General features: G+C 34.2%; 1 protein-coding gene across 1 annotated transcript; it reads left to right on the forward strand.

The window, feature by feature from the left end:
• LOC124369087 (probable H/ACA ribonucleoprotein complex subunit 1) lies at window positions 1-26,196 on the forward strand. The gene is made up of 5 exons (XM_046826810.1): window positions 1-101; window positions 8,880-8,933; window positions 11,771-11,874; window positions 19,614-19,829; window positions 25,725-26,196. Exons 2-5 carry the CDS (start codon window positions 8,897-8,899, stop codon window positions 26,070-26,072), a joined length of 705 nt encoding a protein of 234 aa, XP_046682766.1. The 5' UTR covers window positions 1-101; window positions 8,880-8,896; the 3' UTR covers window positions 26,073-26,196.
• The last annotated feature ends 1,700 nt before the right edge of the window (window positions 26,197-27,896 follow it).

Raw genomic sequence — 27,896 nt, forward strand, 5'->3', positions numbered from 1 at the left:
CCATGAGTGATCGTGATCTGTTTGTGTGGTTTGTGGCTGGTGAGAGTGTTGGGTAGTTTGTTTGTTGCGAGAAGGGATTTCAAAATTGTGTAGGAATTACGGTAAGTAAACAAATTATTTCATTTTACTCTTTCATACGGGATTACCTATTAATGATTTTTCTAAGCAATACAGGTAATTGGCGTTACAATGAAAGAGATGCTCTTCATGCCGAATAACCTCAAATATATCACAGTCCCATTTTGGTAACAAAATAATGGAATAACACTTTACTCCTTTGTGCGATCTACTCAAAATCAATGAGATAAAAGGTGTCTACCATGCAGTTGTTAGTCGTTCCCTCCTAGAGTTATAAATTGCTAGGCCTAGGCCTTAAACATTGCAATAGTGAATTTTTGGCATCTTTACCAGGTATATTTAAAAAATTTAGATATAGTTTTTATGTTTACACATGCTGCATACTGTTTAACCTTTTGCACTTAGTAGGTTATTAAGTATGGATCTTTCACTTAGTTCAACAGCCCCAGCTAGAGACCTGGATGGGTCTGCACCATTGCATAACCATTTATTTCACTCAGACTCCTATTTAACCCTAGTACTGCACCATGCTAAATTTCTTAGATGGAGTCCAGTTCTGTTTATGTTGCAAACCTGTCTTTAAAAATATAATCAGTAAAAAATACTAAACCTGTTTAAACACATTATGACATCAGGTTATTTCCGGACTTTTTTATTTGCCATAAAATGTTTCAGGGTAATTCTCAGTAATTACTTGGTCAACCCCAAACTTTTTCATATTTTACCACGGTCATAAGGATGTTCTCAGAACGCAAGAAACATATAGTTCAAGCCCCACAAGGCTGTCCTACAGGTTGCCGAGCGATAAGAAGGTTGAAAGTCCACGCGATAACAGTGGCTTGCGGGAGACGCGCAGAAGGCCAGTTGTGACAGTACCGTTGTGGCTATTGGTTCCTCCGATAATCCTTTCTTATGTGACGGGTGTGAGAACACGTTACTTAGTTTCACGGTTTCGAGTGAAGAATCAGGAAAAGTTAAAATGTTTTTTGTACGAACACAGCATTTTGCAACGCACCAAAGTTTGCCCTCTAGAATTTGATATTTTACTGATAGGTACTATCTTGAGGGATGTTTTTCTTTCGTTGACATCAGCGCGGGCTTCAGCAGCACCTTCGGCACTCGTCTCAACTCGATAACAACTAATTAATCTGTAGCTCGAAATTTAAGAAAAACATTGTTCATTTGGATCAAAATTCTGCTCATTTCAGTATTATTTTTCATTTACGTTTGCAAAGATGGTGCCGCATCCAATGAGGTCATCACGAGGTTGTATCAAGGTCACGTGATGCCCGATGTGGATGTAGAACATGGAAATATTGCTCCGCGCTTGAACAGTTGTTCCATTTTTTATGTTCTAGAACTTTGTTATTTCTCATTTCCACCCCATCAAACCTTATATTCTTTTGTTCTGTAGGAGGATTCCAGTAAGTTAATAACGCGAAACTCGTATTTTGTCGCTCCGGCCGATAATGTGACAATTTCCGTCTAAATACAACGGGAAAAGTATGTAGATTTCACAATTTTGTACAATATAAATTATATCAATATGTTTTTCAACGTTTCTGCATGTACCTCAAAGGGTCACGTTATTAAGCTTATAGTCATTATTTTTTGTTTTAAAGGCAATATATTTTTATAAACACAAAGTGAAAGTTTTTTTAACACCACTTTAACTTAATTAAACAGATTTTACTCATTTGGGGCCTGCTCAGAACGTGCGAACCATCAGACCGTGTTGCAACGATGGTGAGCGGTCCACTCGCGGCCTTAAATGCAAGATGAAGCCGTAGTAAATTATATATTGTTATAATATAATGGGTTATGTACCATCAGTTTTTTCATACGAGCTTTGGGTCTCCAATGGCAAGTTTAACGATGAATAGTGTAACTTTTAAAATTGCAGTTTAGTAGTAGTGCAGCGAAAAAACCGGTACTTTCTTTCATTGTTAAAGACACAAAACATGGTTATTGTTTGTAAATAATTTGGTTTATACGTCTGGAGGCAGAATTAAACAAGTTTAAGTTTAATGTAACTCCCATAATTTTAGCTCTATTAGTTAGTTTGTGGTTAACGTTCAAACTCGGGTATATATTCTTTTTGATCTGAGAGTAGGCAGACGTTTTCCAACCAGATAGTTTATCGACCAGTGGTGACAGTGTCTATCCAATATTTTATGTATATATATATACATGAAATTAAATGTGATAAGGAAATATATGGTCTTAGTATCATTCAAAAACAGTATTTGTATCGATGTAAACTAATTTTCAAAATACTATATACTTTTTGTGGTTAGTTTGTCCTTTCTCGCTTTCGTCACAATTTTTTTAAAAGCTTTTTTCAATAGAGTTGCATTTTCTCAGCTCGTTTCGCAAAATGCGATCATAGCTTAAACCCTGAAGACGGATGTTGTCACCAAAGTAGATCCCATAATCCAAAGTAGATCCCACAATCCAAGCTGAAGAGTATACCATCTTACAGAGTTAGAAAGCTCTAAAACAACGAACAAACTCCAATCAAAAATATAAATAATGGAAATGCTAGTTAAATAAAATCTCCAGAAAGATCAATTATATTTAGATTTGTTTAAGTGTAAAATATTAACATGTTTTAGGAGTGTATTATCTAAAGTTATACAATAAAAGAATTGAATAAAAATAAATTTGGTCTGGGAAGTCTGTTTTTACTGATAAATAATCCATATTACTTTGTTATTTTCCTTTCATTTGAATTATTTTTGGTTTACTTTCTTGTGGTTACTTATACAAATGGTAATTACAAAATAACTATTATGGCTCTCTGAAGTTCATTCAATTCAGTTTCATTTTAATTTTGATCTTAACACTTGAATTGTCTTGGCTTGATTGCCCTTTTTTTGATGTTTGCTTCTTATATTCTTTTAACAGTGGAAGATTGGGCCATACGTTCGCCAATGAGCAGGCAAGTGTTTTCTTAGTTACTTTCTCCCAAGCATTCTGCAGATTGAAAACGTTTTTGAGATTGGCCTCCTTAAGAAACTGAAAAATACTTTTGTCGCTATTCAACACGTTATAAAGAAGACATTTTTTTGTAATTAATTTTAATAATCTAAGTTACATTTTTATCCATCAGCTGTAGGATTGCGGTAACATTGGGTGGTAAAAATATTTTAATACAGCCATTACTTGTTTTTAATTCGATTTCATCAGGCTGTTCAGGGCAATTGTCTAAGATTAATAGGCCTTCTGAGGCCATTTCTTTTCCTTCATGTGTCCTTTAAATGTTTGGACTGCTGGTACAGTTTTGATGAAACTCCTGCAAAAGCAAAGATTTCATCATCTAACCACGGCTCTGATTTATATATATTACAGGGAGATTTACATTTTTGAAATCTCTTGGATTTTTAGCCTTTCCAATAACAAGCAGATCTAGATTATGTTTATCTCACCACTTTTCAAAGTTTTCCGTTTATTTGAAAGATCATCATTCTCTTTCATACAGGCTTTAATTTGTTTTTCTTGATATTATGTATGGTTGCCCGTCCCTCACTATACTCTGTCGCTAGCTGTGTGATTGTTGTACAATTTTCAAGTTTATTTACAATCTCATTCTTTTCAATTAAAGTTAGTTTTTTATGTTTTAGTTTTTCATTTGACGGAATTTTTAAAATGAACTAATTAAAAAAGTCATAAAAATACTGATCCCAATATCAGATAATATTCAAACCAGAAATAAAGTCTCATACAATACAACGAATCAAAGAATAATCAAAGAATCAGTCTTTATTACCAATAAGGCACAGATTTACATGCATGAGGTATAGTCAAAAAACGGAAACATGTTGTTCACAATTATCAAAAGGAACTATAAAATTGAGATTGAAAGTACACAAATATGAAAGTTTTGTGGTTGAAATTTAAGAAAACAACCTTAATTATTTGGTAAATTAGAACTAAATAACAATGTACAGGCAGTGAGAGAAGTGAAAACCTTAGGTTAATTACTTACAGATTTCAGCAGCAGGAAAGTCAAAAAATTCTTTTACATGATAAAAAGGATTACTTATTAGCCAATTTTGGAGTTTTATTTTAAATTGTTTAAAAGTAAGATTAAGCACTTCTTTAGGCAGCTTATTTAACATTTTTATACCCACTATCCTATGACTAGATTGATTTTTTCCAAGTCTAACAAAAGGTACATCAAAATTGTTTTTATTTCGGGTGTTGAAGTTGTGTACCTCAGCCCTTTTTACATGTAAGCAGAGGTTCTTAAAACTAGTTAACAGGATATTAAATATGTATAAATTAACAACAGTTAAAATCTTAAACTTAATAAAAATAGGCCTGCAGTGTTCTCTATGGCTAACTTTAGCTATAACTCTTAAAACCTTTTTTTTTATGACTAGAACATTATTTAGGTGTGGGCTTTTCCCCCAAAAAACAATTCCATAGCTGAGAACAGATTTAACGAGTGAGAAGTACACTGTCTTAACATAGTCATCAGGTAAAATGTCACTTAGCCTACGAAAAAGAAATGTTAATCTACTTAGCCTAGTACAAATATGCTCTATTTGTTTTTTCCAGCTCAAACTTTGGTCAATCCAAACTCCAAGGAACTTAACCTCTTTGCTAGTGTTAAAATTATTTATTGGAGGTACTGATCTCAGTCCAAAAATAATAGTTTGGGTTTTCTCCTCGTTTAATAAGAGCAAGTTTGCAGAGAACCACTCAGAAACAGTTTTAAGTGAATGATTAGCCATGTTTTCAAGTTTATTTAGGTCTCTATTGCATGTAAGTAATGTAGTGTCATGTGCATATAGGTATACATTACTTCTTAGACAATATGGTAAGTCATTAGTGGCTATAATGAACAGAAGGGGTCCAAGGACCGAGCCTTGTGGAACACCATACACCCCCTGTATATACCGCTTGCCTTCGATTATGGAGATAACTGTTGAAAAATTCAAGAGTTTTATTTTTTATCCCATAGAAACTAAACTTATGAAGCAAAGTGCCATGGTCCACTCAGTCAAATGCCTTGCTAAGGTCAATAAAAGAGGCCCAGGCAAAGTTTTTATTTTCAAAGGCATTTCTAATATCCTGTTCCATGGCCCCAATTGCATCCATGCAAGACTGTCCACTTCTGAAGCCAAATTGTTGTTCATTAAAGAGTGACCAAGACTCAAAATAGTGGTTTACCTGATTGTGTACAATGTGTTCAAGTACCTTGGACAGGATAGGTACCAGACAGATAGGCCGATAGTTGCCTGGGTTGTATTTATCCCCCTTTTTGAATTTTGGAGAGATTTTGGAAATTTTTAGGCGTTCAGGAAAAATACCTCCTTGAAGGCAAACGTTAATACAGTAAGTAAGAGGTGTACAATATAATGTACTATTTCTTTGATCAACCAATTTGAGAAACCATAGTAATCTTGAGATTTGGAGTTTTTCATCTTTTTGATGACCATAAGGACATCATCACAAGTTACAAGTTTAAAGTTAAAATTAGGCTGATCTGTTTGTGTTAAATTAAGAAATTGCTCAAAAGTAGTCTCAGGTTTTACAATGTTATTTCTGATGGAACTGACAGATTCAATAAAAAAGTCATTAAGAACACTGGAGTGTAAAGGAATACAGCTATGGTTGGACTTAGATTGCAGGTTAGGCCTAATTAGGTTCCAAGCTGTCATGCATTTATTGTTAGATTTTTCAATTAAGTTAGCATTGTGATTAAGCTTAGCTTCTTTTATTGTTTTCTTGTATTTATGTACTAAATCCTTATAGGCTAGTTTGTTGAGGTTCTGATTTATTTTAAAATTATCATATGCAAGTTTAACTTGACCCTTGAGCCTGATAAGATATGATGTATACCATGATTGATTTGACTTATTAACATATTTGGGTTTAGTTTTATACTTACAGAGAGGGAAACATTGTTCAAAAGCGGTCTGTATACTTTCAAAAAACAGTGTAAAAGGATTATTAACCGCATTTCCATGTGTAATCAAATTGTACAGAAAAAGCTGATTATGCCAATTGATTTTACTGATTTTTACCTTGAAGAGGTCTAGTTTCTGTTTTGAAAATAATCTGCGTAGAACAAAAATATCATCAGTCTTATCAGGTCCAATAGACTGTTTAGACAAAAACCGAAACACTAAGCCATCATGATCTGAGAAATAACAGGGCACAGTATGGCAAAAAATGTCATTTTTGTTTATATTTGAAAACACATTATCCAGGCAGGCTTCTCCTCTAGTAGGTTGGTAGTTGTGGTGGTAGAAATTAGACTGCCGAATAACATTGAGAAAATCTACTACTGATTTTTTGTCCTTGGTGACGTCAAACTGGGCGTTCACATCTCCTCCAATGACTATTTTATAATTAATCCATTTCTTGAGATAGAGGAGAATTTTTTCTATGCTTTCAAGAAAGACCCATTCGTTGCTTTCTGGTGTACGGTAAATAGAAATAATTATGAGCTGAAGTGAGTCGATTTCAATAGCGCACACTTTCAGAGTTTTTTCAAGGCTAAAACTAGAGAGGTCTATAGGCTTAAAATCATATACATCCCTAGCAAAGATGAGAGTACCACCCCTGCAAAAGACTGTTCGTGTGTAGCTAGTAGTTAGATTATACCCACTTAAACAGCAGAAATCAATCTTCCCGCTCTGCAACCAATGTTCTGAAAGACAGATGAAATCATAATGCTCCTGCATTGCAAGATCTTCCAAAAGTGGAAGTTTATCACTGACTCCTTGTATATTAAGAAAGAGTATTGCAAGCACACAATACTTTGAGAAATGCACAAGCCTTTCTATTTTAGTTGGTGTGCCAGCCATACTTAGTTCTGAGTCGTTTTTGTCACTGGATCTAAAAAAACATTTTCATTGGGTTTACAAGTAGTATTTACATTTTGGTGATTTTTGTTAGACCTAGGAGGGAAATACTTTCCGATTAAAATTCCAGTTGGCCATAATTCAGGGTTCATTACTTCATTTTCAAGTTCTGGAGGGATTCCTATTTTAAATGAATTGTAGGAATTATGTCGTGTTTGTAGCTTTTCACAGTTAAAATTTTTGAAGTTTAAGTTGGCCTCAAGGTGACTTATAATATCATTTTCATTTACAGATACTTGGAGCCTGGTGATATATACCCAAGACTGCCTAGTCACAGCTAAGAGTTGATTGCTATTATTTTTACCAGATATAAGTTTATTAGGTTTCTTGCTTGTGGTCTTTTCTTTATGATTAAGTAATGGTTTAAATGGCCGTCTACTTTTATAGGACACAGTGCAGAAGTCTTCATTGTCTGCATCAGAATTATTACTACATTGATGTGGGTTAGGCTTAGGCCTGCAGGCCACGTACTGCTTAGAATTATTTTTAACCTTACTTGCATAAGTAGGGGCATCCTGTAGATCACTACTTGCACTATCACTGACTCTCTTGTCGTTATTGGGAGTCTTATGAACTTCAACAATGTCTTTAGCCTTCATAGGCCTAGGACTAACGTCGTTTGAGGTTATGGTCAAACAGCCTACCGGCAAGATGTTTTTCGATTTACCTACGTCAAAAGCGTTGTCGAATTTTTCATTTAGGAGCAGATTGTCAGTTACCCTTTACAATCTACAATAAGACCCTTTACAATTTCGAAGAGCTTATCAATTTTTTCTTCCAGCACTAAACCAGAACGTTCACTGTCAGAGTTTGCCGAGGTTAGCTCCTGGCAGGGTTCACAAGTCCAGTTTACTCCTTTGACTTGTAAGGCAATTTTTACGTTGTTATATTCTATTTTAGAAATGTTAACACACTCGATGTGGAACCACTTTTCACAGTTAATTCCGCACTTTAAAGCATTTCCACGAGGTTTAATTGTATTTCCACACAAGCCGCAAACACTCAACTTCTCATCTCACGCCATGCTTCCCATTGATTGACCAACTTAACTGTGTCACCATCATTAACTATACAGTACAAAATGTATCAACGTACTACAAGTACTAACCACCATAAATTATGAAATTCACAATAAGAAAAAAATAAAATTATCACCAAAATATCTCACAAACTTACTCTATTATTTTATTTTTTTTATTTTTATTTTATTTATTTATTTCAACGGCAATCGCCAATTTTATACAAAAGTAACAAAAAAATAATTATGGACAAGATGTACTAAAGTTTTCTTAGGAGCTAATAAGACAGAGAGTAAATAGTAACATACAACAAGGAGGCATGACCAGCAAACAACACAGGTAACAACTGTACAAGACTGGAAATTGTAAGGCTAGTAAACACTGTATAGCAATAGGACATAGAACATAGAGCCTAATGAGAGCTATTTAAATAAGAAATAACAACAATTAATTAAATACTATAAAGGAAAAACAGTAAATAAACTATATAAAAAGGATTAACATCAGTAAAGAATCTAAGATAACAGTAGGATAAACTAGAGTGGGATTGAGTTAACAGTGACACTGTTATGAAATGGATTGAATTATATCTACACTATTCAAAAACGGGAAAACAATGCTGTTAAATACTATGTTGTTATATGATTACATGACCCAGTGAATGGCCGTCAATATTAAATCTACATCCAATAAACTCAAGACCTCTTGTCTGGCTCTTTAAATTAACTGTACTCGTGGAGGTTTACCTTGTACTTTTGACACCCATTCAAAACTCACATCGTTGCTAAAACGTAAACAATGGAAAAGTGACTTATATTTTCAAATTGTTATAAAAAGCTTACTTTTATAACATGCTTACCGGACTGCATTTTCTCCCTGAACTAATATGATTATGTTTTTGCAGAGCACTAACAAGAAGGAATGTCTTTCAGAGGCCGAGGAGGTGGAGGAGGCAGAGGTAAGTGAGAACATACATCAGTCTTGAACTTTGATTGTATTTTAGTGCTCTCTTTTATATTTAAAGTGTACTTGTAAAAGAACTGAAAATATAAAGTTTGTCTCCTTAAATACAATATAGAAGATTGTATGCAAGGTAAATGAATATACAGAGTGTCTTGGAAGTCCTATTCCCCTACTAATCTTTCTTTTTTAAACTACTCAAAGAGGTATACTTGGACTCTTTATATAACCAACCAAGGGTTGTAATACGTATAAAGAATTACAACCCCTCTCTCAGAAATGGGATGGTAGACGAGTAAGTCAAAAACTTTTTATAGGAACCTTATTAGATGTTTGTAACCTTATTGCACATTATTGCTATATCCTCCATTTAGTAAGTATGTTACCCTCTCCAATACAGGGCTAATTGAAGTTGGAATATTTCCCTAAAACCCCCTATTTTAAGTCACATTTTAATGTATTCCTAGGCAAATAAAACATTTGTTCACCAGTATTTTGAGAAATTATGAGACCAAATCTATATGTAAAACACATTAAACAAGAATTAACAAAGATGAGTAACGTAGCATTTATTTTGTTTTATTCCTGACCAAAGCTCAGTAGTACTTGGAAATGCAGTGGGCCTGCTTTTACATTTTATCTATTGTTTATTACTGAGAAACATTCAGGCCAGTTACTGTGCTACGCTTTATTGTTGTTATTTGTTACAAAAAATAATTTAGTCAAATGGAGATAAAGTAGAAATAATTTTGTTTTATGGTGAAGCTAGTGGAAATTTACACAAAGCAGTATGTTTATTCAATGCTGCATATCCAGATACATTAGTAGAGAGGGCATACATTAGGTTCTCAGTTTGTAAATTTTTAACAACATTCATTACCAAAGATGCTTCACTATTAGAACACTCTTGCATTATAACAGAAGAGATTCAGATTGAGGTTTGATCAAAATATGTCTCAATCCAAATTATTAACTGTGTTATAGTGCGTTTCATACCAGCATTTCAAAAGATATTGTACATAAAAAGTTAAAGAAAACTATATAAAGTACAACTTCATCAGCAATTAAAAAAAAGATGATCCTGATGACCTAAGGCTTCAGTTTTGTGGGGAAATGTTGCAGGAAATTTAAGAGAATGATAATTTTATTTTATAGCGATTTTTTTTTAGTGTTGAAGCTTTATTGTCTTTACATGTAACAGTCAATCATCACAACTGATATTATAGTGCAAACGTTACCTTGCACTGAATGGTTTAAGCCTATATGCTATTACCACAAAAATTAAATGTACATAGGTAAATATTTTGGGAAAGTCAGTTCTTGGACCTCTCTTTATTGATTGAAATTTGAATGGTGTGAAATACTTAGACATGGTACAAAAAGACATTGTCCCTGTAAGTTAATAAATGAGTTAGTACAAGGTGCTCACGATCCTGCATTTCGACAGGACTGTGCACCACCACATTACAATGTGCTTATTGGAACTTCCTTAACCCCCCGAGTGGCAAGGTTGGAAAATATACTGCTAAGTTCATTAGCTAGGTTGTATAAATCAGAAATTTAAAATTTGGCACTCAGGTGGCTTTTGCCATATAACCTATAGGAAAATTATTCAGTTTTGCTTAACCCTCCGAGCGTCGGCCAACTTGTTTTAAGTCAACAGCACCTTTCTCCAAACGTCGCCGTCTTATTTTAAGATGGCGGGCACTTGCCGATCAAATTAATTTAACCCGCACTATTATTGGCATAATATTATATTTATATAACAACAGTGTTTATTTTAGAAGAGGGCCTGTGTTAGCAGTAGGGTACAAACAAACGAAAAACCCGAAAACCAGTATACCTTTTGTCAACAGCTTGTCATGCCCAAGACCTACGGGTTCAAAAGTCACTGTGAGGCTGTAAAGCCATACATGATACAGCAGTATAATTTACACATGGGTGTAGTGGACATGAAAGATAAATCCATCTATCACATAACAGTATCATGCTCGTGGACCACCACTCGCTATTAGAAAAAAATCTTTTATAATCTCCATGACATGGCAATTTTTGACTCCTTTATCTTATATTCAAAAAACACAGGCAAGGCTATGCCCAGAAGAAAATTTGTGATGGTTCTAATTGATGAACTCACAAGAACAGCACCAGAAGAAGTAGGCTCTCAGCCTGCTCTAGCATCAGTAGAACATTTTATTGTTGTGTTACTTAGCAATACCAAATAGGCAAAAATTCAAATTGTGCATATCCATGTATGTTTGTATAACATTATGAATATATTCACAGAACCCTATAACCCTGTATATTTATGTGTTCATGACTAAATTTGCTATAATTTGCATATTATGAAATTGTACTAGAAGTAATATAATAATAACATGTGAATACTTTTATATTAAAAAAATATTTTCTAAAACTTTTTTCCCTTTTACAGGCTGTTGCAAAAAGAATTTTTTTTTTTTTTTTTTAATTTTTATATAATCATATTCTGTGATTCTTTACAAGAAAAATGATGTATAATACTCTATATTTAAACCATTCTTAAGATTTTTTATGAATTATGCAAAAAAAAGACTAGGTGGACGTTTAGGGAAATATGATGGACGCTCGGAGGGTTAATAAACATTTATTCATTTTATAAAGACCATACAGCCTACTACTCTTAACAATGAATTTTCTATATGTTCCTTGTACAGAAAAAATGTATCACTCTCACATTTAGTACAATATAAGATATTTCTACAAATTATTGCTTAGTGAACTTGGGATTCAAAAAGAGCATGGAATGCTGATTTTGTTGTTATCTTATATTAAGTTGATTGGATATTTTTTCAGGTTTTCACAGTGGTGGAGGGAGAGGAGGTGGTGGAAGGTTTAGTGGTGGTCGAGGAGGATTTGGTGGAAGAGGAGGTGGCTTTGATCAAGGACCACCTGAAACGGTAAATACTTAAATTGTCATAAACCAAAAAAGTACAAACAAATAATTAATTATTTCAGATGTATTTACAATTTTAATTTTTACATAGCTATAATTAAAACAATTGTTATTTCTTAAACAAATTAAAAAGCATGCAGAAAATGCTGCTATTGGGGTTTTATAAGTTTGCTAGTGATAACAGTGTAATTTTTTAAATTCATGCCCAAGTTTCAATCTTTGATTATCGTATTATTACTGATTCAACAAAGTTGTTCACACTGTTTTATATGCATTAAAGGCACATGTTCTGGTAAAATTTGTTAATATCTGTTATTTCTTTCTCTCAAGATTTGGCTAGAACTTTGTCATTCATATTATCTAAATTTATACACGGTGAGGCATACGTAAGACTATTCTATTTTACTTGGAAGTGGGGCTTTAACACTTTCACTGCTGACAACGTCATGAAATTCTATATACTGCCAACAACGTCTTTTGACGGCACCGACTTTTATACAGTAATAAAAATACATTTAAACACGTTTGGACTTTGGCATTGATATTCATTCGCTATTTCCAAGTTTTTATTTCTTCCTTTATGGATTATATGATCTATAAAATGTTGTTGGCAGTCATCTGGAATCTAGGAAAAACGTGTTTGGTTTATGAAATCGTCTCGTCGGCCATTGTCGTTTTGCTAATTCGTTGCCTGCAATGTTATTAATTTGCTTGCTATTACTATAGTTTACAGTAATTGTTTTGAGTAAATACAATGTATCGTGATAGTATTGAAGACAATCAAGTGCTAGAAGAGTTACTCAGATTTTCAAGTGACAGTGCAAGTGATGATTTATTCCCAGGTGACAAATAATGATCCTGATTTCACTACCGATGTACTTCTTGGAGATGCAAGTAAAATGTTGACAATTTTTTCAACAAATATAAAAAATAGTAATAAAAACTTAAGCTCTTTGATAAAAAAAAAAAAAAAAAAAAAAAAAAAAAAAAAAAAAAAAAAAAAAACGATCATGCAAGGCTACAAGAAGAGACATTTCCTATCAGTGTAGCAAGTGCAAAACTGCCATCTGTAGAGAACCATGTTTCAAGACTTTCCACACTAAAAAAAATACTTAGAACATAAGTGGATTTCAATTGTGTGTGTGTGTGCGTGCGTGCGTGTGTGTTCAAGTTCAACACAACATTTCCATAACATAACATTTTATAAACATCTAGGAATTAATAACAATAATATAAAACATCATTTCCAATCAACAACAATAAACTTTAAATAAATAACAATAACATATAAAAAACTTAAAATCTATTTAACAAAAATATACTTTGAACAAACTACAACAATATATATATAACATCTCCACGTAACAAAAGCAAATCAGAAATATAAATATATACCAACGAAGTAAAAACAGTAAATATGTGTTTATTAAGAAATATTCATGCAAAATATTATGAGTATTCCACGATATATTGACGCGCTTTCATTTTTACCTTCGGCTTTGTTTCAAAATAAATCGCATTATCACAAACTCCACAAAACCATTAAATATCTTTGGTCCCAAGTAGTAGAATTGATGCCTGTTCCTTTCTTTCCTCATATCAGGTACTTCTAATATTATATTTAGTGCAGACCGTGTAGTCCTAACATTTTCTTTAATTTTAAATTGATGTAAGTGTTTGTGTACATACATTATTATACTATACACATAAATCTGATTAAAAGTGAATTTTTTTTTTTTTTTTTTTTTTTTTTTTTTTTTTTTTTTTTCAGAAAACAAGTGGCTTACTCTATCCATTCGTCTTAGCCCATATAATATTCTAACAGCATTTCTATGAGATATGATAACAGGTTTTAGCAATGTATGTGTGTGTGGTGACAGTAGTAACAATGCTGAATACAACAAATAATAATGATATATATATATATATGTGTGTGTGTGTGTGTGTGTGTGTGTGTGTGTGTGTGTGTGTGTGTATATATATATATATATATACTATAGACTAGTACATGGTGATGTTTTTGGTTAACTTTATTTTTTTTTAAATGTTTTCATACTAGACTTTCGGTTTGAAAATATTTATGCATGAGCATTTGTGTACAAAGAGGAAGAATACAACTTTAAAAAATTGTTGTAAGTTCCATGGTTTTCTTGTAATTGATTTAAAAAGATTTTTTTTTTAAATCATTAAAACGGGTGGCAGTGTAAGAAAGTTGTCAAATTTAGGAGGCGGCAGTAAAAGTGTTAAAATTTCATATAGTATTCTTTATTAAAAGTATATATTTTAGTGTACACCACCTCCATGATGTACAGAGGCTGAACCCAAGACAGGTGTCTTGACACTGTGTCTTAGGTGTCTTGACACCTTTGTTTTAAACATCAACCCCCATATACTGACCCCAAAGGATTTGGGAAAATAAATGTTATCACCCAAACATAGCCCAAAGTGGCATTTTTGGAGGGGTAGGGGTCTTTTTTGAAAGATTTTAAAATGAGAAGATAGGTTGAGCTTACCTCATTTTAAAGGTCTTTATTGACTGATCATTTTGATTATTATCACATTTTCTCCACATAAAATCCATTTCCTTTAGAACAAATCTTGTGTCCAATCGCTCTAAATAGTACCGTATAGTACCAGTAATGATTTCTTTAAAGTTGGAACAATTTTATCCAATTTAAATTACAGTCAAACCTCAATATAACACATATTTTTAAATCTCCTAGAGGTCTCCATAAGAATCAATACAAATTTCACCTCTTCATAACGAATAAAGCATACTCACAACCTCAATATAACTAATTTTTAATAATCCTGGAAAAAATAAATCAAAGTGTGGTAAAATCTGTAACTGAATTGGATTGCTCATTGGATATTATCAACGTCACATCACATAAGCAGACTACTATTACTGACTTTTTCTCTAACAAACAGGGCGAAAACAGCATCAATAATGATGCCATTGAAACACAAAATGTAGATTAGGCCATTTAACCTTTAACAATTTTCAGTTTAGTAATACTGTACAGTACAAGTACTGTATTTTATTTGAATGTATTTTTTATTATCTGTAGCGTAAGATTTTTAAGTTTTGTTTAGGTCATGTTTGCTTTTCAACTTTCTTTAAATGTGTTTTAAAAGTACATAGCTACTGTATTACGGTTTTTCTGTTTTACATACTGTATTCTTAATTTAAACAAACAAATAAAAATAAAGTTTAATTGTTCCAAATTAAATGCATTTTTATTTTGTTTTACACACTATTTAAATACAGTACAGCATACGATTTCACAACGTTTTAACACAACCTAGCCGATAGTCTGTGAACCTTGATGTTGCGAAATTGTACCTAACCTAACCTCAATATATCGAACCTCATTATAACAAAATACTCAATATAACAAATTTTCTGTCCGGTCTCTTGAGGTTCGTTATAATGAGGTTTGACTGTACCTTTATATCAAAGTCATCTACAAGTGCGTTGTGATTATCAGGTCACTTCCTGTTTTTACGAGGGCTTTTTTTTTTTTTTTTTTTTTTTTTTTTTTAACAGAGGGCCAGGTTTCCTAGGCCTGGGTAGTTTGCCTCTCAGCCATCCGGCTTATTGTGCACCCTCTCCCAGGTTTAAGCTGTATCAAATCCCAGCCTTTACAAAACCATGAGATCTTCTGAACAATGCCTTCCTGTTCCAACCCCTCTTCCGTATGCATAAGAACACCTAGGGATCTTGAGCGTGTTTGATCTGTAATGCCGGACATTCAAATATGAACGTTGCTTGGCTGCTGTTTCGTCAGCCTCGCCACATTTCCTGCACAGTGTTTCCTGAACTGGAATACCTATTCTGTTCAGGTGACTTCAGAATATCCAATGACCTGTAATAAAACCAGTCACCTTTCTGATCTCCGTTCTACTCATTCTAAGGGCATCTGCTGCAATGTTCCTTGATGGTCCCTTGAGCATCCGCTTTGCCTGTACATTCCCCCTCAGTGTTTCTCCAATGTTGTAGGTGTTTGTTAGCCATCCACTTGGTAACTGATCTACGTGCTAAGTTATATGAGACCCCACACGTTGGTTCAGGACCGGTAAGAAGACGGTTGGCTCCCAAGGTTAGCGCAACCGTCTGCCCCTTCATTTCCTGTGATTCCTCTAATGTCCAGGCACCCAAGTTAGAATAACTTTATTGGTTTTCGCCAGCAATTTCAAGACCTTAGGGCATTCCCCAGACTGCCTTCGAATTACAGTCCATGGTTGGCCAAGGCCTGCAGAGCAGCCCTGCTGTCCGAGTTAATGTAGATGTTTTTGCCTTTGTAAGCCCCTTTCCACATTAACTCTTGCACATTCTGCAAGGGCTGTAACTTCAGCCTGAAAGACAGTTGCCAGTTTTACCTAGGCTAAAGCTTAAGTTAAAACCCTCGGTCTGGCTCCACCAGACCCCTGCGCCCCAGTACCCTTCAGAGTCTTTGAACCCGTCACGTGTACCAGGTTAGAGCCTTCTTCATGTAGTCAGGCTCACCTTTTGACCATTCCTTCCTCTCAACAATGTTGACTTGAAATGGTTTTTTCCCAGTCCGTAACCTTTTGCCATTCTGTCAGACATCATTTCTAGAATATCCAGTTTGAGAATGTCAACGATCTTGGAGTGCTTACTAGCATGGTGATAATGCCAGTTTCCCATTGCACTTTCAGTCTGTAGGCAGCCATCCTAGCCTCTCCTATGACGAATATGTCTAGGGGTGGGAGGTTTTAGCACTACTTCCATAGCAGTCGGTTGGTGTTCCTCTCATGGCACCGTTGTCCCCAAGCATGCCAACCGCTGTACCTTTGACAGGTTTTTTGCGGCAGTCACCTGTTGGACTTTTGGCCACCATACCACTGAGCCATACAACCATCATTGGCCTAATGACTCTGGTGTACAGCCAGTGTGACATGTCGGGTCTAAAGCCCCCATGTGCATCCTACTGCAAACGTCTCACCATCATCAATGTAGTCCTGAGATCGTCTGATTATGTATTCCATATGACAATTCCAGGTGAGTTTATCATCCAGTTTGACACCTAGATATTTGAACTCCCTGCTTAACTGTATCTGGCCCCCACATAGGACTGGCTGTGTGATTTCCAGTTTCCTTCTTCTTGTAAATGGTATCATGACGGTCTTCGAAGGATTTACTACAAGTCCTTCTTCGTCACACCATCGCTCCACAATGGCCAGTGCTCTCTGCATCATTTCCAGACACGTTACCATATGCTTACCTCTTATGAGTATAACAACATCATCTGCATAGCCTTGAGCATACATACCCTGTTCATTCAGAGTCCAGAGTAAGTCATCCACAACTATGTTCCACAGGCTTGGTGATAATACACCTCCTTGTGGACATCCTCGCTGCGTTTTGACCTCTCTTGTGATTCCGCACAGAGATGCCTGTGCTCTTCTGCTCTTAAGCATGTTACTTATCCACCTAACAACAGTTTCCTCCGTACCCCTGGATGTAAGCTTAGACACTATAGAGTGAGTACTCGTATTATCAAAAGCTCCTTCTATGTCCAGGAACACTGCTTAAAGCTATTTCCTTTTGTTCAATAGCTTGCTCCAATCTTGCCAACCAGACAGTGTAGGGCTGTTTCACAAGATTTACCTTTCTGATAGGCATGTTGATTTGGATGTAAGGGACGATTGATGAGGACTGTGTCCCTTAAATGCCTATCCAGAACCTTCTCCATGGTCTTGACAAAGAAGGATGTTAGGCTTATTGGTCTATAAGCCTTTGCAACCTCATAGGAGGGTTTGGCCTGGCTTCGTGATAAATATAACCCTAGAGGTCCTCCAAGATGAGGGTATGACTCCTGTCGCTAGACTAGTTCTAAAACAGTCGTAGAGCAGGGGATACACCAAGTCCCCACTCTCCTGCAGTAAAAGCGGGAAAAAATGCCATCGGTACCTGGTGATTTGAACGGCTTAAAAGACTCCAAGGCCCCGTTTTATCCCTAAGTAGTTGATGACAGTCTTTGCACAGTTCCAGTCCACCTTAGGAACGAGCTATCTCTATCTAGGTTCTCGCCGCCATTCACTAACAACTGTTTCACTGGTTTGAAACGATCCTGGGAAGTGTGTATTCAGTAAACACTGAAGAGTCTCCTCAGGATCCTTGGTGTGAGGTCCCATCTTCCCTAAGTATAGTACCCACCGCATTTGTGGGGCTTCGAGCTAGGACTTTTTGGAGTTTTGCGCAGTCAGGAGCCTTATCAATACTCTGACAGAATTCTCTCTCCACGAGTTTCTCTTAGCTCTTCTCACCTCTTTATTGTACTCTGTTAGAGCAGCAGAGTACCTATCCCAGTTTCCCTGCACGTTTGCATGTATTATATGCTCTGCGAAGGTTTTTTCCTCAAGGTTTTCCAGCCCCTGGTTCCACCAACATGCTTTTTTCCTTGAGTTTTTCTCAATCACGGGGCAGGCTTTTGTGGTACGATTCTATCATGGCGTTTTTCAAAGAGTTCGCCATGTCCTCGACCCCTTGGCCCCTGATACCCATTTTCCCTTACTAGATTGTTTTTTAGCTCTGCATTGAAAGCTACCCAATCTGTTTTTCTTTGGGTTTCTATAGGTCTCCTTTATTTTATACGACCTCATGTCAAAAGGAGATATACTTATGATCTGAAGCAGATGCTTCATCAAGCACACTCCAGTTTAAAAACTTTAGTTGCAATAAAGTTGCTAGTCAGAGTTATATCTAAGACCTCTTTCTCTTACCCCTGTACCTCTTCTTTGTACAAAAGTAGGTTTACAGCCTTGATTCATAATAACTAAGTTAGATTCTACTATGAAATTCAAGAGGCAACTCACCCCGATTGTTGATGTTGCTGCTCCCCCAAGCGGTGTGGTGGGCATTCGCGTCACAAACCGACAATCAGGTGCCTCCGCGTAAGGGTTTCCGAACTCCACTCCACAAACCGAGGGCTACAAAGATGTTTATTTTGTGCATTCTTTGCTGCTTTCTGAGTCCTTTTGACATTTTTCAGGCATATTATAAATCTTTACAGCAAGTGCAGTTGCCTTTTATATAGAACAAACTTCTTTATCACAATACTCAATTACTCTCCTGATCACTTCTCTCTCACCACTACATATCGTAACACCAGTCTTCGAACAGTAGCTGAAAGAAAACAACTAAAGTGTAAGATAAAATTAATCACATCAGCGTAACAAAGATATAATTAGCTTATAGGCTTGCCATTGAATCTAAAACAAAAATATCCTCCTATATTAAATTAAGTCTAATTGTATATAATAGCTTATAATGTCCGATATTTCTAATATGGATATTTATTATAGGTAGTTTAATGTATAATGAGTGATTTATTGTTCACACATTAGAGTAAATAACGGCATACTAATTCATTAATATTCTCCAGTTTTATAATGAATGAAATAATATTTTTAACAAAGTAATTTGTGCATGTTACTGATGTAAGTGCCTCCTAAATCACGTGGTAAGCTACAATACACAGCAGCACCATGTGCTAAACCAGGGGCCATCCCAAGAATCACCGACATTAGGGTTTAGCTAGTGTCAGTGTTCCTTAAAATTAAAACTGGTGTAAAACAAATAGTAATATTACTAATCATATTTTAAATCTTCTGCAACACAAATGTACTTTTATTTGTAAAGGTCTTTTTTTCATTTCAATTGACTTTTGATAAGGAATATATTTTATTGACACATTAATTTATTTTTCTTTTCAGGTAATACCATTGGGATATTACAGTTATCTTTGTCAGAAAGATCTTGTATGTAAAGTGGAAATAGAAGACGTTCCATATTTCAATGCTCCAATCTACCTTGAAAATAAGGAGTGTATAGGAAAGATTGATGAAATATTTGGCAATCTACAAGATTATTATGTTTCAATTAAACCAAATGAAAATGTTTCTGCTTCTTCTTTTGAAAAAAAGTTAAAGGTGAGTAAAAAAAAAACACATTTTATGAAAATTATATAAGGTTATAGATATTATTAAGTCACTTTGAAACAAAATTCTCCTAAAATTTAAATTTCTTGTTGTGATGACTAGAATTATCAATTTTGTTAAGATACTAAGGTTTAAATTATTGAGAGGCAATATCAGTAATCTGATGTTATATATCTATATTTCGTTCATCTACTGCTTTCATTTTTACTGCCTCAATGTCGAACAGGTATTTCAATAATGTGTCAGTGGATGGATCTTGTAGCATTACGGCGCGCACGTTCATTTTTAGATGGACCATTTCAAAATTACGCCACAGTGGCGATGATTCCAAGCAAGCGTTGATCAACAGAATATCTATGTGCCATAGTGTGTTCATCCCACATTATCATTTTGAATTGTTTGAGCGATTTGGCCATGAACGATTATTTTTTCATGTTGCATACGCATTTGGGTTATTTAGATTATTTAGGGGCAGTTTAAATGATGAGGAAGCAGTCACACCTGCATCCAATAAAGTTGCTGCATTGCCAGATGATACAATGCCCAATTCGATGCCATTATTTGTCGTATTCCGGCAATAATTAGGAAAATGATAAATGTTTTGCCAGTTCTACCTGGTGCATAAAAATAGTCCACCTTGTTTCGCCAAAACTCAGCATAATGTGGTCATAAATTATTTTTTTTACAAACCAGTAGTGGGACATTGTTCGTAAAAATTGCTGCCATGTCTGCAGTATTGTACTGCAGTTTTCAATTTATTTCAGTATTCATTAAATCAGATGCATTTCGATTTGGCATATCCATACCCAAATGACAGAGTGGTAATTTGGCAATGACAACGCAAAGAACCTCAATAGCAATCAATCTTTCATTGTACATAGTGTCAAAGTAGTCAATAGATTGTTACACCATGAATGAATTCAATGTAATTTATCATAAGTCATTGAATTTGTTTGTTTATCCCTATTTACACTATTTGAAAGTGTTAAATTTAATGGAGGAGGGAGGTCAAGCCTTTACCAGAGGAATAAATCTACCGGGGGTTATTGAAGTGAGAAATTTAAATATTTGTATTGGAACCTTTGCTGATTAATATGCTCTACTCTTATCTACTAATTTCTCATCCATAAAATTTTGACCATGCGGCTATGTTCATAAGGGGATGTAAATGGATCATTCCATATGAAATCAACACACTAAAATTTTTAAAAAATACTTCACTATCTCATAATTTGATGAAATTTGGTATGAAGGTAGTCCTCATGCCAATTTTCCCCCAAAAATTTTTAAACAGTTTGAAAGTTACGGCTATATCAAATTTCTTAAAATCCACCAAAATACCGGAACCAACATATTTTGAAATCACACAGCTTTACTCATAATCAAGCTAAAGAGATGAGAGTGGTGTCATTTTATTAAGTTTTAATGCTTTTTCTTTTGGTATATAATATGACATACTTTATCATACTTTAATTTTCACAAAAAGTGCATTTTTGAAAATAAATTTATTTATATAAATTCTTTATATTTTTGTTAAGTAATTCTTCAAAATTTCAAAGTAGGAGGCTAATCACAGATAATAATTTAAGGAAGAGTGTTTACAAGTTTTAATTTCATACTATGTATCTTTACTTTACTTAATTTCATTATGATGGTTAGTATTATCATAATGTTAATTTGAGTATTTAATATGGCGCCAAATATTTAGCTAGGAACATGTCCTGAAAGATATATGACCATGAATGAATATTTGATGAAATGAATTCAAAAACAATCTGTCCCGATCTACTATTGTCATTTCACTAATGGTCAGCCAATACCCGTGGGGGGGGAGGATATCAACCGCCATTGAACTGTATTATTAAGGGGAGATGGACTTCCTATCTTCTTAATGTTATTTAGCACAAATTGATGACCAATTATCTCAAAAAATATCAATTTTTTTGTTTGGTTAGCTTTACAATTTTTATTTCATTCTATACAGATGTTTCTTCACACACACTGAAAGCAAAAAAAAAAAAACAATTGCAGGTAATTTTTTTCATTACTGATTTCTATTTTTGTAATTTTTTCAAACTTTTGGAAAAAAGTATTATTTTACTTGGTTTTTTTTTCTTAAATGTTAGATATTCAGATTACTTTAAATACACATAGTTAACTGTGGACAAAATTTAAAATGCCTATCTTTAGTACTTGCTGAGATAATAGGTTATAATTAGAAAACTGGAATTTTGAGGAATCACAATGAAAATGTTGCTAGGTGCAAACAATATATATTTTATTTATTAAAATAGCTTTTAAAACATTCCAGCATCATATTCAGGTTCTTCTAACTTTTCTACATCTCTCTTATTCTTCTTTTCAATTCTGGCCTGTTGTCTGGATATATTTGCTCCGGGTTGACATGCCTTTTTCGCTTTTTGAACTCTCTGCCAATCTATGTCACCAAGCGTTTTTTACACAGTTCTTACCGGTATTAATTCCTAGATAATGCAAAACTTTAAGCTTGCCAGCATTGGCATCATTGTATGTTAAGATAGCATCCAAGGTTCCACATTTCAATGTATTCAGACCAACAAAATTTGTCTTTAGTATTTGAGATCATAACACAGAGTTGAAACTCTCGTTTAGGTTCTGAGTGTTATGTAGGCATTTTTGTAACAACTCCTGGTTGAGCTAAGTGCTGGTATGTGAATGTAATAGCTTCTATAACAGCTTGATCAAGTGCATTCTTATGGTGGTAGTTTCATTGTTTTTTAAAGCTTGTTTATACTACCACAAACAGCTGCATAGATAATGTTGAGGATTGTCGTCTGTTGAGGCCTTATGAAAGAATGTTGCCCAGACAACCTTCTTCGTGTTTTCTAAGTAATTCTTGTTTCTCCTAATGACCAGTCTGTAATAATTTTGCAGAGAATCAATAGCACTATTCGTAAGTCTACCTTTTTCCCCCTCATGTCATGCCGTTATTTTCACAACCAGCCCTCTTTCCTTTTTTGGACATGTCCAACACACTCTAGTTTTTCTATATTAAAATTCTCACCAGCCTGCCTGACTGCGGATGCCTCGATAGAGGTGTCCACGGATTGGTCGGATCGTGTATGGGAGCTTTTAATTTTATTTGCACATCAAAATGCACTTAAGGCAAAGTAATAAAACATGTTTTACAGTAGGTACATACTGACATACAGTATAGTGAACTATGAAACTAAACTTAAGCTTGGGTAAAAAAAGTTTGTGATTGTCTTTTGCTTTCCTGCTTCCTGTATTTTTGCTGGTAACAATTTGTATTGAGACCAGTCTCATCATAGTGAATATTTAATCACCTGATAGGCTTTCACTATCCAATATAAAGTTTGTCCCTAAACGATTGAACAGCTTCACAGTTTGCTTAAAGCTTCTCGCCACAGATATTAAGCTGTCGAATTCCATTTTTTTTTTCCATCTATCGATCCAACTTACACTAGCTGTGAAATCAGATTCACCTTCGTTAAGTTCATTTCGAAACTTTAAGGCTTTCTGTTGTAAAATTGGTCCTGATTATCAGTATACCTTTATCTCTATGTTGAGTAAACTACAGGTACAAAGCTTGGCTTACTTTTTCGTTCTCACATTTTTTTCATTGTCTTCTGATTTTCCAAAGCAGTTGCCGTGACTCAATGAGAACACTATTATTCAATGTCATTGTGATTCCTCTTCCAATCTCCTACTGTTTTTTTCCACGTTATAATCTTGTGCCACTTTTAATAAAGTTTCACCATTGTGTAATCTTTTTGAGGCTTACAGTTTTTCTTCCTTTAACTAAACCACCTTTTAACGTTTTGAAGCCATCGCCACAACTTTTTATAGACATGACAAGTTCAAAACATAACTAACAGTCTAACAAAAACGGCAGAAACATAACAAGTTAACTATGTACAAGACTACCTCTCAGCAAAAAAGCTACTTAAGCTTTGAGGACTGCCAGTACAGTTTGGTTTGACAAAAGGGGTTGTCTCGCGTGACATATTGCATAAAATCATGTTTACATGACATATTGCTCCAAAAGATCGGATAACTACCGAGACTCTACTGTATTTCTGTTGCCCCGAATGATGTCATTTGGATGCATGAATTGAATGTGCGAATGGACTTCAAGAGAAGTTTTAAACCTGGATCCATGCCGATGAGCTAGCCGTTCAGTGGTTCTGGTGGTTGCACTATTCCTGAAGTACAACACATGTCTGCTGACTCATATTTGAATTTGATTACTGACAATGGGGACATTCTTTGTCTATAGCACCAGTCAGCACTTTTGGAAGAGTGGAATATGCAATATCTGGCTCGTACTCGAATATGAGACAAAGGAAATTTAAAGTCTCAATGTACTTTTTGGCGTTATCGGTCATTTGCTGTGTGTGTGTCAATTACGAACTGACACGCTTATCTCTGTTCAAATTGTTGTTGACATTGTACTACCTCTTGTAATTGAGATGCATGTAATTGTAAAATGCTCTCAGCCACATTTTTGTTATCTTGTGTTTTTTTGTCTGTTCTTTCTCTCTACTATTTTGCATGTTTGTACTTCATGTTTTAGTATTTTACCAATCTTTCACAGTCACAAAACACGTACATCTTTCTTCTGAATGAAAATAAATTCAGAAGAATTAAAATAAATTCAGAAGAATTAAAATAAATTCAGAAGAATTAAAATTTTTCACACACTGTATTTAATGAAATGTCAAAAGTGATGCAACACTTCACTACAATGGCTTGCGCATTTGTAGATGAAAGTTCAATGATGCAAACGTAGCGATATCTATTATTCAACAACATAATGTTCTGTTTGATAAACAAACCTCAGTTAAATTATTTATATTGTTTATACAAAAGTACTAAAATCACAATTAAAAATGGGGCGGGTGTGGAAGGATGAAAATTTGGGGTTATAGGTACTTTTTTATACCAGATCAAAGACAGGTATTTTCTGGCTAGGGACACCCTAATCAACTAGCTATATGAAATATAGTTTACAATATTCTCATACACAAAAAGTCATAAAAATCGGTCGAGCCAAGGAGTGCAAACACTACACATGACATGAGATTTTTATATATTGGAGGGTTTAGAAGAAAGTGTTTTTGGTTTTTTTTTTTAAATATATGTTAAAAAGCAATATATTTGTTTGTTTTCATCCATTAACTATAATGTCAACAGCGTTTTATTGATCCAGAAAGAAAAACGACAGAAACCTTTGCTTATGTACGGTCTTGGACTCTTATTTAATCAAACCATAATCAACCAATCTAATAAGGGGCATGGGTAGCATTTAATGTTTACAAAGAACATACACTCAGAGTCCTAGCCTCCATACTACTCAGTTGTCAAGTCTTTTAATGTTACATTTAAAATTATTCTTTAATAACAGTCAGTGATTAAAATACCAAGTTGTTTGACTAAAAAGTAACATTGATAGTATTAACTTTAACGTTTTGTCCAAGAGATCTGATTCTTATGCTAACAAGTATGATATGCTCAGTATTAATATGACTGAGCCTCATTGAATGATTTCTGAAAGCGGGACATAGTCTTCTGATTTAATATATTCCAAGAATGTTGTTCGTTTAACCTTCCTGCTAAGTAGTAACCATATCTATTGCCTAGAAAATTAAACAAGAGTACTAATTAAGCTACTTTGATAATTTAAAGTCATTTTTTATATAAATAGAATGGGAGTTCTCTTCTTAAATAAATACTTAGTTTAAGAGCACAATAAAATTGTGATTGCTTGTAAATTTAGTTAGAATTTAATTTACAAGTGTTCCACATTACTAAAGTAATTTTAATATTTTGGTTAACTCATAAGTTTTAGTTGTGATTTACCTTTAATTGTCATGTTTGTTACAGCTTTTTATTGATCCAGCCAAGCTCTTACCACTGAAGCGATTCCTTCCACAGCCTCCAGGAGCTAAGCGTGGAGGAGGTGGTAGAGGTGGCCCTCGAGGGGGCAGAGGTAGAGGTGGTTTTGGAGGAAGAGGTGGGGGAGGCTTTGGCGGAAGAGGTGGAGGAGGTTTTGGAGGAAGAGGAGGAGGTGGTTTTGGGGGAAGAGGAGGGGGTGGTTTTGGGGGAAGAGGGGGAGGTAGGGGTTTTGGGAGAGGGGGAGGAGGAGGAGGAGGAGGAGGATTCAACAGAGGGGGCGGAGGAAGAGATAGTGGAGGATTTAGGAAAAGTTTTGGGGGTGGTTTTAAAAATTAATGCTGTAAAACAAAATATTTGTTTTATCTATTGACTATTTTCTGTGTACATATACTATAATTTTATCATTATGGATAAAGTTATTTTAATCATTTCGATAAATATATTTTATACAAAAAATTGATTTACTACTTAATATTGATTTTCTTTTTCCCATAACATTCCCTTGGAAGTGAACTTATAAAAATTAATTAATGATGTTGATACTCACGATGGATGGATGTGATTGTGTTTTCAGATTTGTGTCAAACTGTGTTAAATTATTCCCTTTTTTAATTTAACTATTGCTACCGTAAGATGGTTTAATGGACTGATTTTTTTTAAAGGACTGGTTACAGTCTTAAAAATAATTCCCTGAACATAAGCTATGAGGTATATGTGTTTGTTATTTGAGCTTAAACAAAACAGGCGCTACAGGTTGTTTTTTTTTTACTATTTTCAAAATGTTTTTGAGAGTTGAAAGCATTAAAGAAAGTGGATAATATTAATACTGTGTTTGCTGATTGTAAAGAAATTTTCTACCTGAAATAAAAACTATGAAAAAAGGCCACAGTTGTACTTAAAACAGCTTACTGATAATGTCTTGTTTTATTTAATGATAATGCTATTTTTAAGATGGCTGTTACTGTAGCTGATGTAATCCTAATAAGCAAAGGGAAATAAAAATAAATTATCGTTTATAAGGGAATTTATTTTAGTAGAGGTAAATAGCCAGAACAAGAACTGCTTGATGAACTTAAGGTGGTGCAATCACTTTTGAGTTGAGTAAATTTTTTTAAATTTTACTGTCATAATCTTTCAAGGTACCCTTATTGAATGCAGAGAAAGAACAAAAAATTTTGATCACTTCACAAGTAGTTATAGACATCTGAATTAGTAATTTTCAGCTATTTTATAATCGGGCACAATTGCAAACTGCTGTTGATAAAGATTTCAAATTTTTACAGTAAGTATGTGAAATGTGACCTGAAGGATTGACATAAATTGTATTTTGAAGATTTAAAAAATACGGTTATATAATAACCGTTTATAGCCTGGTTACACAATGGCATAAATTCTTGACTTAAAATTCCTGTAAAGTGATCGAAAAAAAGTGTCATTGAGGAAATTACATGTGTTTTATTTAAAAATCATTCATTTTTGTTAAGAATAACTTCATTAACAAATATTTAATTTTCTAAAATTATGAAAAATATCATTTGTTCGAGTTAAAATAATTTAAAACAGGTTACTAGTTGAAGTATTGATTGTATTAGTTACACAACTAATACTGTCGAAGGTTTAACCTAAGTTTATTTAAAATGAACCACTGATTTCAACTTTGCAACTGGATGTTCGAATTCGATACAATCAAATGTTGGAATTTATTGGACACATGAAAAGAACAATCAGCAAACATCGTAAGTTTGAGATTTTTATTCCAAGATTTGTAGACTGGAATAATTTTACTGATTTTTAAGAGGTTTGAAAATATACCTGAAGATAAATTGGAATTACAAATGTGAGAGAATACTACACTTATAGAAGGAAAAATTTTCTTTAACACTGTGCAAGGAATCTCATCCACTCCAGCAGCATTATTTGTACTCCTCACCACCATCTCAACCTTTGAAACTACACCTTGGAAAGATACAAAATATTCAAGGGTGCAGCGATACCATCCACAGGATTGTATGCCCCACTTAGCTGTGAGGGGTTGCAGCCCCAGTCCTGAAAAAGAATGTTAAAATATTCAGCAACTTCATTACAATTCCGTATTTGTTTGCCATTGACACTTAGTTCAATATTTTCCTTATTTTTTTGCGGTTTCAATTTCAAGGTGAC

The sequence above is a fragment of the Homalodisca vitripennis genome, chromosome X (assembly GCF_021130785.1).
Source record: "Homalodisca vitripennis isolate AUS2020 chromosome X, UT_GWSS_2.1, whole genome shotgun sequence".
In the NCBI taxonomy this organism is placed as follows: domain Eukaryota; kingdom Metazoa; phylum Arthropoda; class Insecta; order Hemiptera; family Cicadellidae; genus Homalodisca; species Homalodisca vitripennis.

Excerpts from the sequence above, each read along its gene's own strand:
- LOC124369087 (XM_046826810.1), top strand. The coding sequence starts at position 8,897 with ATGTCTTTCAGAGGCCGAGGAGGTGGAGGAGGCAGAG. Across the intron at positions 8,934-11,770 it reads AGGAGGTGGAGGAGGCAGAG|GTTTTCACAGTGGTGGAGGG; the intron begins GTAAGTGAGAAC and ends ATATTTTTTCAG. Across the intron at positions 19,830-25,724 it reads CTTTTGAAAAAAAGTTAAAG|CTTTTTATTGATCCAGCCAA; the intron begins GTGAGTAAAAAA and ends TGTTTGTTACAG.